This window comes from Cololabis saira, chromosome 3 (genome assembly GCF_033807715.1).
Source record: "Cololabis saira isolate AMF1-May2022 chromosome 3, fColSai1.1, whole genome shotgun sequence".
Classification (NCBI taxonomy): Eukaryota; Metazoa; Chordata; class Actinopteri; order Beloniformes; family Belonidae; genus Cololabis; species Cololabis saira.
Window position 1 is genome coordinate 40,092,093 of NC_084589.1, and position 13,293 is coordinate 40,105,385.

A 13,293-nucleotide genomic window follows, 5' to 3' on the forward strand; every position below is an offset into this window, starting at 1 on the left:
GTGTTTGCGTTTTAAATAAATCCCTACTGACAAATTGGAGCACTGCTCGACTGGGGGTGTTTTCCATAAGTTTACATGTTTTTTTTGTTTTTTTTTCCACCATTATGTTTCTTAGACACAGATGGCGTGGGTTTTCTGTCACCTGCTTACTTGATTTGTGCATATTTCCCACATGGGAGCTCTAAGAGATTCACAGACCATCAATGTAGTCATGGAGATGGATGAATAACAGGAAAAAGAGATAGATTCTGCGCTTAAACTCCTTGTTTGCTCAAAATATAGTTCAAACCAACAGCGGACACAACGACAAGTGTAGATATCTCTCTCAGGCTTTCCACTAAATAGCCCAGTCCTCCGATGCAGATTCACTTGGGCTGGTTGTCATGGAATAGTGATCCACGTGGGCTCAGATGTTGAGACTGAAACTCTCTCTTGCCATCGGAAAACAGCCGTTGACCAACTGTCTCACCACATTCATTGGCCAAATATGTCCAAGCACAAAAGGAATTTGACTCAGGTTTCTAGAAGCTGTGCTCAAAGAATTTCTTCATAGTTTCACTTTCAGGGACAGAAAAATACACGTTGGTATCCAGGTGAAGTCATAAAGAAGTTAAGGTACATTAAACAGTACTGGGGGCAACGAGTATGTGATTATGTCAGATTGAAAGATCAACCCCCAGATTTTGAATGATAAAACTGAAAAATTATACCCTTTATTCAACCTGTATTTTTGGAATAATTGACAAAGTGGCAAGTATAGATTTGGGGCCATTCAATCATTCCAGCACCAACATTCACTTATCCTCCACTTTATTAGGTACACCACCGATACACCACCGTGGTCACATCACTACAGATGCTGCCCCTATTTGCCTGTCAATCTCCATTCCTCCCTCACTCATGAACAAAACCTCAAGATCTTTGGCACTAGTGACCTTTTTTCAAAGTAAGTGGACAGGAAATGGGTATGCAGAAAGCGACAGGCCGGGATTCAAACCTGCGCTGCCTGCGCAAGGGCAATAGCCTCGGTAAATGGCGCCTTCTCATCTATCCAGGGCCCCAAGACCTCAAGATACTTAAACTCTTCCACTTGAGGTAGCACACCACTCCAATTCAATTCACTTTTATTTGTTAGACAGGGACTGTACATATTAATGGACACAAGTGTAAATATGTATGGTTGTAGCCAGAGGCTAATTTCCACCATTCATCCCCGCAGACACAGAATCGGACTCCCAACCCGAAGTGGTCATGCCACCCTTTTCCAACTTGAGGACCAATGGTCACGGATTTGGAAATCCTAATTCTTATCCCTGCCGCTTCATACTGGGCTGCTAGCTGCTCCAACGAGCGCTTAAATTCACAGTTTGATGAAGCCAATAAGACTACATCATCTGCATAAAGCAGAGCCCAAATCCTTTGGCCATCAAAGTGCCCGTTCCTTGGCTGGACCTAGACATTCTGTCCATAAAGGTTAAAGACAGAATACATAATAATGTCATACCTGGTGAAGTGTTTATTAGGTATAATATGTGTACCTTACAAAGTGGCTGGTAAGTGTAAATAACAACATAGTCATCTTATTGTTTCCAGGACAGATTGTTAGATAGATGTGGTTGGGACAATTACATTTTTCGCTTCACCACAGCAATGATGCACAAATAAGAGCTCAAACTCATGCTGCTGTGGGATATATTCAGATTCAGATGACTTTATTAGCCCCTTTGGGAGGTTCCCTCGGAGAAATTGACATCTCCATCTCACTCACTGAGCACTGTCATTTACAAATAAAACATCTCAAAACACCCATATAAAGATGCATCCATCCATTTTCTAGACCCGCTTTGTCCTTTGCAGGGTCACGGGGGTCTGCTGGAGCCTATCCCAGCTCATTACAGGTGAGAGGCAGGGGTCACCCTGGACAGGTCACCAGGGCCACATATAAATACAAACAACCAGACACACTCACACACACCTACAGGCAATTTAGAATCATCAATTAACCTACTACGCATGTTTTTGGACTGTGGGAGGAAGCCGGAGTAACCGGAGGGAACCCACACAAGCACAGGGAGAACATGCAAACTCCACACAGAAAGACCCTGCCGGGCCCGAGAGTCGAACCAGGAACCTTCTTGCTGTGAGGCAACAGTGCTAACCACCAAGCCAGAAGATGTAAGAACTGGAAAATGAGAATATTATGCCATGAGAAGAAGTGAAAACAACTTTTAAAGTTATCCACGTTATGTCTGCAGTTCCTGTCAACATGCGTTAGCAATTTACAGGTAAGATTGTGCCAAAATAATACATGTTGGACCCTTTTTTCCCTTGAATGCATGAAGTGATTTTTTTTTTTTGATTAAGCCAATAAGACTACATCATCTGCATAAAGCAGAGCACAAATCCTTTGGCCATCAAAGCATGACCCTTCCTTTTACTTGGCTGGACCTAGAAATTATTTCCATAAAAGTTAAGGGCCAATAATGTTATACCTATTAAGTGTTTATTAGGTATAATAGGTGTACCCTACAAAGTTTACAGGACAGATTGTTAGATAGATGTGGTTGGGACAATTTAATTTTTCACTTCCCCACAGCAATGATGCACATAAGCTATAAAAGAGCTCAAACTCATGCTGCTGTGAGATATGATGTTATAATGAATTAATTTTCCAGAAGTTATGGAACTGTGAGGTTTCAGAAGGTTTGTGTGATCAGTTCAAAACGTTATATAGATTAAAACACTTTAAATGCCGAAGTCATGATAGCACTTTAGCTTCTTACCAAAAACTTTACACATAGGAATAACCTATTGCTGTCGTGATTGGCTGAAGTGGCGATTCATAGATCAGTTTCCACCAATCAGCGACGTCGGTGTGCACCGCTCTCGACCAATCAGAAGTCGAGGACGGTGCGGTTAGCCCCGCCCCCCTGAATGAGCCAGTAGGCTCCCCGAGAGAACTGTCATTTACACAGAGCAGACAGGATGGGGAAGACGTAAGAGCTGGAAAACAAGAATATAATGCCCTGAGAAGAACTGAAAACAACTTTTAAAGTTATCCACATCATGTCTGCAGTTCCTGCCAACATGCGTTAGCCATTTCCAGGTAAGTTTGTGTCAAAATAATACGTGTTGGACCCTTTTTTCCCCTCGAACGCATGAGGTAGATTTTTTTTCCTCGCTAACAGGCTAAAGGCTGATTTATGGTTCCGCGTTACACGAACGCAGAGGCTACGGCGTACGGTGCGCGTCGCCGCGTACCCTACGCCGTACCCTACGGCGTAGGTTACGCGTCAGGCTTAATGTTTATCTTGCCACCCCCCCACCTCCCCCAAACCATCTCCTCCTCCACAGAAGCAGCAGCGGCTCTGACTACGTGTTTTTCACCTCGAGAAGAGAAAAAAACAAACCAAAACAGCAACAAAAAGAGCCGTATTTGGGAGGATGTCAGCCCCGGGTAATTCCCTTCAGCAGCCGCGGGTGAGGCGCAGCAACGCCGGCTCCCCCGGCTCGTTCAGCAGCAGCAGCTGCCGCCTGCAGCCCATCCGCGCCACGGTGCCCTACCAGCTCCTGCAGACGCACAGCCGGGGCTCCAGCCCCCCCTCCAGCCCGACACAAGCCTCAGGACCCGCAAACACCAAGCCCAGGTCGTCCCCCGAAAATAAGGAGGTTTCCTGCCCCGCAGACTCTCCAGTGTCCAGAGGTAAAAAGAAAAACCACAATCAACTGTGGCAAGTCACCACGAGTCTCATGGTAACTTGTCATGGTCCTTCTTTTCAGATTCAGATTCAGATTGACTTTATTAATCCCTTTGGGAGGTTCCCTCGGGGAAATTGACATCTCCATCTTACTCACTCCATAAAGGTTAAGGGCAGAATACCTAACAATGTTATACCTAATTAAGTGTTTATTAGGTATAATAGGTGTACCTTACAAAGTAGTACAATTACATTTTTCACTTGACCACAGCAATGATGCACGAATAAGAGCTCAAACTCATGCTGCTGTGGGATATATTCAGATTCAGACGACTTTATTAATCCCTTTGGGACGTTCACTTGGGGAAATTGACATCTCCATCTTACTCACTCAGCACTGTCATTTACAAATCTAACACCCTAAAAACCAAACACCCATATGAAGATAAAAAGATTTAAAAAAAAAAAAGTGCAGTGCCATCAAAATAATTTTATATGAATAGAAAAGAAATAAATGTTATGAAATATTTTGCACAGTTATTGCACTTGTTGTTATGAATTAAAGGGGACCTATTATGGCATCTAATATCTATTTTAAGGCCTTGCATGTCTTAAAAACAAGCTTTTGATTGTTTTTTGCTAAATAAATTAGAAATTCAGCCTCTAAGCCATGTCTTTATCTTCCCATTCTCTAACCTCATTATCTATGCAGGATTCTAAGTGGGCGGGGCTATGATAATGAGGCTCTGTGCTGATTGGCTGCCTGAATGACGCGATACACCGCTACGAAAAAATGGCGGAAGCTCCGACAGGCGGAGTTAGTTGTGGGCGTGGTTTCACGCATCGGAGGCCAACCGATGTAAATCGCTCCGTCGTTACGTAACGAAAGGGAGCAGAATCTGAGCGTCTCGTAGAAGCCACATCACACTGGACGGCTCATCCGGGCGGCTGTACAGACACTGCAGAATTTGGTTGCTTTCCTCCTTCTCTGAGTTGGCAGGCTGAGGGGAGACCACTTTATATATGTTAAAGCAAGAAAAAAAGTGTTTTTCATAATAGGTCCCCTTTAATTTTCCAGAAATGATTGAACTGTGAGGTTTCAGAAGGTTTGTATGATTTTAGATTATTCGTTTCAAACGTTATATAGATTAAAACACTTTACATGCCGCATTCATGATAGCAGTTTAGCTTCATATAATCTTACCAAGAACTTTACTTATAGGAATAACCAATTGCTGTCGTGATTGGTGAAATTTGCAATTCATAGATCAATTTGCACCTATCAGTGACGTCGGTGTGCACCGCTCAAGTTATTGCACTTGTTATTATGAATACATTTTCCAGAAATTATTGAACTGTGAGGTTTCAGAAGGTTTGTAGCCAAAACACCCACATAAAGATAAAAAGATTAAAAAAATTTAAAATAAAGATAAAAATAGAAATAAACGGTAAAAAGAAAAAGTGCAGTGCTATGAAAAGAATTATATAGATTATATGATAGAAAAATGAATGTGTAATATTGCACAAGTTACTGTTTTCTTCTTACTGTCTAGTTTATTGTTATGCATATAAGTGTGAAAATTGTCGGTATTAAAATGAGGTCAGACACAACATATGGTATGGTAATCTGTAAGCCTTGAACAAACTTCAAGTTTGCTTCCCATATGGTGTAAGCTTATCTTTCACACACAATCAGCCATTGGTAATGGGAGTATAGTGTTAAATTGGCTCCCATAATTCAAAAGGACGTTTGGAAAGGAGAGGATAAGAAAAGATTTAGTAGGAAGAAATGCTGTCTGTTTTTAATAAGTAAGTAAGTACATTTTATTTATATAGCACCTTTCACAGACAACGGAATGTCACAAGTTGCTTCACAAAAAATAAAACGGCATCATAATAACACAAACAAAACACTACAATAAAAGTAAAAATACGACAAAAACAAGACGATACCGATAAAAGCTCCTAGAATAAAAGTACATAAAATCAACATGGTGGTTATAAAACAACCCTCTCACTACTTATGTTTAAAAGCTTGGAGAAACAGGTGGGAATAGGGACATTTCACACTTACTGCAGGAAAAATACTGGTGTATTGTTACCCATTCAAATGTGTGTCAATCCACATGGCAGAGAGCCCTGAAGATTTTCAGTGCACATGCAAAAACCTCGCCATTTTGTCACACATATGGATGACAGATAAGAGTATAAATCACAAGTTTCATCACGATGCAGTATTCCAGCAAATAAAGGACCACATCAAAAGCTGCCACTGTTTGGTTTTTGATTCGATTTAATTCAGCAGCTCAACAATGTGTTGACTGAACATAATCATTTCCATTCACATCAAATCCCAGTAACTAACTAACTGAATATCATTGCACATCTTTATTTTTTGGGGTCATTTAAACAGTTAATGTGAAATGTTTTGTTCCTTTTGATTAAAAAAAGATGGCAAAAGAGCACCTGATAGCAAATATTTATAAGGATTAAATGTGCTGGTGATCCATATTTTGATTTTGTATCTATGTTATTGCATCGTTCATCATTAAATTGACGTATTGATGGACCGTTACACCCCTGATGACGAAACCAATGGAAAGATGGCAGGGGCTGCAGGCTGTGCCAGCCACTGGCTTTTTCTTAGCCTCTTAATGTTTTGTTAGCTTGTCTCCATTGAGCATGGTAAGCAGGGTGACGCTGTTAAGGTTTTTCATTGAGTGTATGGGGCCAAATGTTTTGATTGTTTTTACTGCACAACTTGTTTTGTTTTGCATTAGAGGATATACTAATTACTTTCTTTTATGAATTGTTAATTAATATGTCATTTACAAGTCATAAATTACTTTTTGTTTATTCACAACACATTTTGTACTCACTGTAGAAAATGTCCATAACTTGCTTCACAGTGGTTGTTATTATGATGCGCTGACTAATAATTAGAATAATACCTACGTTTTATATAGCACTTTCCTAGGTACCCAAAGATGCTTTACAGAAACACAAAGCAAAAAGGATACAAATGGACTATAAATACAGTACATGCATACAAACACATACAGATACTCAAAGGGCGGAAAATGATTCGTCAGGTGTTGTAAGCTTACTGATGTGGAAGTAAAAAAAAATATAAAAAAAATAGGATTTCTCAGTATTCAAAGCTTTCAAAATGATGCCTTTACTGACAAAGAACTAGATAAACAAATATTTTCAAGGCTGTGCAAATGATGCATCTACTAAACGAAAAAAATTCAAGCCATGATCAATTATTGGCGGATGTCAATCGGAGCAACTTAGTCAAAAATAGTACTGATCACCAGTTCATCAATTGGTAAATCTATAACCAGAATGAACCACTACCAGAAAAAAACTTTTAGACATCTAGTGAAACATTGTACATAGAAGCAGGAGTTCTTAACGTTAATCTCTTAAAAAGTCTGAAAACACAGAAGAATGAAGTAGCATGAGGGCGAGGGTTTATCGAGCCTTTCATCAGCAGTTGAATTACAACATGATTTTTTAATTTTTTTCCCCCCGTTGGCTGACATGTTGGCTGTTGCATTACTTCAGCTTTACTGTCTGGTATGGAGTATTAACAGGCTGGGTCAGTTAAACAGATGACTTCAATGAGATTGTGCTGAAAAGCAATCATTTCCCAAACTTTAGATGAGGGGAATGCAAGTATTTCGTTAATAGTCATGCATTTTCCTTCTCGGTGTGTGGGATCATGAGCTTGGATCACCGTGTGTGGTAGTGTAAGCTCTCAGACTAGGTATTGCATGCTCTATCATATGGTAATAACTACTTAAGAGTTATTAGGTATAATTTATGTTTGGTAGTTTTTGCTCAACCATGCAATCTTAAAAAGGCTTCACAGAAGATGGGAGCTGCAAGACCAGCTGCTTTGTACAGAGATGTAAATACATGGCTGATTAGACAGCTCTAGTAATGTGGTCCTGAGGAATGTCGACCAAAGCGTGTAACAGACATGTAATTAATCCACGATGACGGAGGATTTACTTTAAAAAAGCTTTCTATAACCTGAGATTTCTTTTCTTTTCTGGGAAACTTGAATTTGTCCTCTAAAACATTTTATTTCCCAACTTCTGAAGAAAATTAGAAGTATCAAATACAGAATATTTGAAATTTGCATTTTGCATTCATTATGCTACTTCCACTTGACATCAGTGAGACATGAGACATGTTAAGGGCTTCTCCTCTTACTCCCAATCACAGTGGTTCTCCTCTTTTCTCCGTCCAGCTACGTGGTCATTATGGAGCTGTGTGTGGAATTCTGTGTTTGTGACGTGCTTCACATTCTTTGGTCCTTTTGAACGAGATGACCTCCAGCCTTGACCAGCTTACCATGCAGGCCAGGAAACTAAGTTTTCTTCCATAACAACTGAGGAGGCAGTTTTACCAGGCACAACAGATTTTTACTCGTGTGCAGCTCACTTTCGGTGTTGATTTCCTACCCCAGTGGCGCGTCCCACATACCTCGATCCTCTGAAAGAGACGACCTCTAACCCAGACCAGTGTCCTGTGTCAGTCGTGATGATGGAGAATTGACCTTCCTTCATGAATTTGACCTCACTGTCCAAACAAGCATGGGATGCTTTAGAGCAATGGTTCTCAAATGGGGGTACGTGTACCCCTGGGGGTACGTGAAGGCACTCCAGGGGGTATGTGAGATTTTAAAATATACATATATTTAAAAAGTAGCATCCATACAAAAATCCTTTAAAAATAAATATTTCACAAATAATTGAGGAAAATATAAGTCTAAATTCATAAAATGAATTTTGTCTTCAGGAGTAGACTATTCAACTTATTATCTGCAGAGTTCCCCAACATCAGGATGGTTCCACCTAACCTGTCAAATGCCACCTGGCTTCACCTGTCAATCACTTGGACCAACGATGGAGTCGTGGTTGAAAAATAGCAGCAATATTTTTATGTTTAAAGGAGCATGAGGCAGGATTTATGAAAAACATTTGTATACGTTTTAAGTTTTCTAGTAATAATGTCAGATGAAGCGTTCCAAACCAAAACGAATGAGCCCTCTAGTGTATCTCTCCGTTGCCTTGAACAGGCTGTGTGCTGCAAAATGCAATTCGGCCTCCGAATTTCCCGCGCTGTCCTGTGGATGTGACGTCACATGACGCTGCATGCGCGTTCTCCCCGTTCTCCCGTGCCGGCTTCGCTGTTGGCTGCAGTACCCCCGACGACCGTCGTGGCGAAGGTTGGCGCTAGAGAGTCTCATTTCTTAAAAGGAGCCTCATGCTCCTTTAATAAATCAGTTATTGATGGCACAGTGCTCTGTTTTAGGTCTTTTTTTTTTACAACCAAAAGTGCTTTGCGCTGGTTAGGGGGTACTTCGCTGAAAAAATATTTCACAGGGGGTACATCACTGAAAAAAGGTTGAGGACCACTGCTTTAGAGAATGACCATCAGCAAGGATTTGCTGGCTTGAACTAAAAAAAAAAAAAAAATATTATACATAGTCAAGTATAACAATATTAACATTGTCATCTTTCATCACTGTATCCCAGACTGCTGTTTATGAAGCAGTAGTTTGTTAACTTTAGTACTTTAAACTCCGTCATTACACCTGATGGTTGCCTTTAGTCGGAAAATATGTGGTTGTGGGGTGCACAGTGCTCATATGGTTTAAAAGTTACGCTGGTTGATGATGGCTTCAGGAGGATTATATTCCACATCATGACTTTAGGCTCACCAAAATGACATCATCCTCTTACCACTCCGTCCCGACAAAGACAGTCCTGCTCGCTGTTAAAGTACCAGTTGTGCTGAAACAGCCCTGCTCCATTGTCAACCATTCAAACTGCAGAGTAGGACCAAATTTCAAAATGTGGTGTCTAAATCACTCTGGAACTGTGCTTACTTTCTGTATTTTTGTCTGTCTGAACGTTACGTTTCAATGCAGCTTTTTGAAGTGGCCTTTTCTCATTCAGTGTATGTGTTTATACGTTTGTTAACGTACACTTTTATTTATTGAGTAATATTCCAACTTGTTTAAGTTTTCCTGTTATGCAAGACACTCACCTTGGTTCTGTAAGAAGTTTTAGTGATATTGACAAGTCATTTCCTTGCCAGATAATGCACAGATGAAGTTCAGTAATCTTAATATTTATACATGGGATGTATACTGTTTGATAAATTATTTAAAATGATGTCCATTGGATGTCTGCGCAAATCTAGCATCATGCACTACAAAGTGGAGCATTTTTTTAATGCAATCTGTCATGTTTTTGATGTTTTTCGTGTCAGTTATGATGGTTTTCCTGTTTTGCTCAGTAGATTAGAACATTGAGAAAATATGGTGCTGTTTTCTTACTTCACCAGTTTGCCACCATAATAAGAGTCTGTGTCAATGCCACTAAAGAAGAAACATAGTATTATGTGGTTGTGTGGAGAAATAGGTGTATAAAAATATATATCTTCAATTACCCCCTCAAAACAAAAGCCATCTAAGATCAAATGGTTGATTCTGAAACAGCCATGTTGATGAGAAATGTACCTTATCTGTAGCATAATATTGTATTATGAGTCAGTTCTGTGTAAATCACGTGTTCTTAGTATGTCACACCTGGAAAAGAGAAGTATTATCAACCACTCAAACATGTATGAACTATTGTTAATGGGCACATTTGTGAAAAATCATTGACAATTAGGTGGAAGTCCATTGCTTTGAAATGTGGGGGTGAGTCTGATTTAAGTCCACTGACCGGCAGTTCTTATTCCAGTTTATTGACAAAGCAACCAGGTCTAAGTTTGTTATGCTGCACCACTCAGGTTGGATGTGAAACTAATCAAAGAGCGGGACGTAAACTGAAGTCGTTAATGGACATTAGGGGTGCAACTAACACGGTTCTGATTAGGGCTGCGTTTTGTACTTTTGTTCTCTCAGATCTAAGTCGCTTTGGATAAAAGCATCTGCTAAATGACAGTAGTAGTAGTAGTAGTAGTAGTAGTAAAAAAATCATTTGAATCGATTTTTCCTTGAATGATCAGATATCATTTCATAAAATCCCCAAATCGATCATTTAATGTCTTTTGTACCGCATGTAATGCAGCCTGCAGTTTAAAGCCAGGTACTCTCGCGTGACCAGCGATCTCACGAGATCTCATGACTCGGTAAAGAGCGTTGTTTGACATCATGGCAGGAGCACTGAAAGCACCACCAACAAAGTTGAAAACAGATGTTTGGATGCATTTTGGATTTCGAAAACACGAAGCCAACCATGAACTGGACAACTCTTGACTGTTTTGGCCTTAATTGTTAATGAATACACTAATATTTTTGATAAAGTGCAAAGTTAGAGTTAGTTTCTACAATTTACAGCATTAGTTCTCTGAGAATCTCTTCCATATTCAAGTAAAATTGGTACCGTCTCTGAAATATCCTTACCCGAATTGAAAATAGAATCAAATAAAATCACGAATCGAATCGGTCCATTGTGAATCTAATCAAATTGATTTTGGAAATCTGAATCGATACCAGGCTCCAGTTCTGATGGGTGATTAGTCATCGCCTACTGAAACAGTTAGTCGACGAATCGGATTATGACGCAAAATTATTAAATGGCATCTTTTAATGAACTTTCCTGGCAGTCGCCGTGGTGTTGCATCGGTGGCTGCCATCTTGTTTACCTGGACTGTACTCTATTGCGCATGTTCAACTCTCAGCAGAGATATAAAGAGGAGATGCCTCTGCATGGCGACAATAGCGGCTGAATGCTATTGTACAGTAGTCCCTTGTTTTTCGCGGGGGTTATGTTCCAAGAAGAAACCGTGATAAGTGAAATCCGGGAAGTAGCAACCTTTTTATTTTTTTTTACAATTATTATACAAGGCTTCAAATTGCGGAGATCAGCACCGCCCCACCGCGACCCGATTTAATTGGATTTGAATGGGAGAAAATGAAAAAGGATTATGAAAAAAAATACAATAAGTACAGTAAGACAAATTGTGACTTGCGGGTATTTCACTGCTCTTCTGACTGCCGCTGCATCCCGACTCAATCTGTAGCGTCTTTTTCTTCTAAAGCCCGCGGTGCAGGTGTGTTTTTTCGATAGTTATGGGCAGTTGTCGCTCTTGTTTCTTCTGGCAAAAAGATTCTTATAAACCGACATGCCACCATCGATTATATTTGAGAACTGTAATGAACGATTCATCAAAGGGTCCCGTTCCTGAGCTGCTGCTAAAGCTCATTGGCCATTCTCAGCATTGTTGCTAAGCGACCAACATTATTGACACAGGAAGTGAAGAAGCGGGGAGACTGTTTAGCCAATCGTAATAAAGAACACGATGCACAATGCAAATCCGCAAAGCAGTGAGACCGTGAAAAGTGAACCGCGTTATAGCGAGGGATTACTGTATATGCAATTTTCAGCAGAGTTAGGAAGGAAGGCAATGCCTTATTCTGTTAAAAATTTTTTACCGACAATACTCGTTGCACCCCTAATGGACATTCTGCTGCTGACATCCTGGCACCATCAGGTGAGGTGAGAGAGTTGTTTGGATATGGTTTACATGTATCTGTCATTTATTTGGGCCCAGCTATTAATTGTTTTGGAGCCAGAAAACCAATTAAGGCTGAACTCATTATTGATCTTACGGGGTTTAGGAATCTGAATGGACAGTGTCACTGCGCAAAACCCGGACTGGACTGTTTTTTAAGGTCGAAAGGGTTTCAGGCATGGAATTAAATGGTGTCGAATGGATGGTAAATGGTCTAAATTATGTAATAATTGCTCGGGGGTCATGTTCTGGATCTCTGGAAAGCGCCTAGAGACAAATTCTGTTGTAATAGACACCTTTTATATAAACAAGATTGAATTGAATTGCTTTTTAATTTGGGTGCAACACTGAAGGTGTTTTACAGTGTGAAGTCACCCATTTGCATGAAGGATCACGCTTCGTACCGTATGTTCACTCGTATACGATGAAAGCATCTTGAGTGTCGTCCTCGATTTAAAGGAGCTTGAGGCCGGATTGTGGCAGGATTTATGAAAAAAATCTGTATACATTTTAAGTTTTCTAGTAATAATGTCAGATGAAGCGTTCCAAACCCAAAAGAATGAGCCCTCTAGTGTATCTCTACGTTGCCTTGAACAGGCTGTGTGCTGCAAAATGTGCTGCAATTCGGTCCCGAATTTCCCGCGCTGGGCTGCGGATGTGACGTCTCCCCGTTCTCCCATGCCGGCTTCACTGTTGTCAGCAGTACCCCCAACGGCCGTCGTGGTGAAGGGTGGCGCTAGAGAGTCTCATTTCTTAAAAGGAGCCTCAAGCTCCTTTAATTTTGACCGGTGCCAAACTGAGTCGTGGGTTCTGTGAATTGCTTCCATCAAAAGTTGGAGAGTTTTCACCTTTTAGCACTTGGATGTGAGCATCATCTGAGTATCAGCCAATCAAGTTAGGGCTAACCAGCTGGTGCTGGCCAATGAAATTGTGCATGGGGATGAGACAGTTTCAAAGTACGTGGCTTATCTGTGTAGCGAAAACTAAGGAATGAAATTTGCTTGGTTGTTTATGGTACGATGAAGACATGTTAGAAGTAACCATGGCAAAG

At 40.5% G+C, this 13,293-nt stretch overlaps 1 protein-coding gene across 3 annotated transcripts in view; it reads left to right on the top strand.

Annotated features, from left to right (window-relative positions):
* The first annotated feature begins 2,959 nt into the window (after positions 1-2,959).
* Positions 2,960-13,293, top strand: part of LOC133439580 (glucocorticoid-induced transcript 1 protein) — a 41,812-nt gene continuing 31,478 nt past the window's right edge. For all 3 annotated transcript variants that reach the window (XM_061717494.1, XM_061717495.1, XM_061717496.1), the window contains exons 1-2: positions 2,960-3,106; positions 3,355-3,703. In XM_061717494.1, the coding sequence (XP_061573478.1) occupies positions 3,445-3,703 (259 nt within the window). In that variant the 5' untranslated portion in view covers positions 2,960-3,106; positions 3,355-3,444. The remainder of the gene's footprint in view (positions 3,107-3,354; positions 3,704-13,293) is intronic.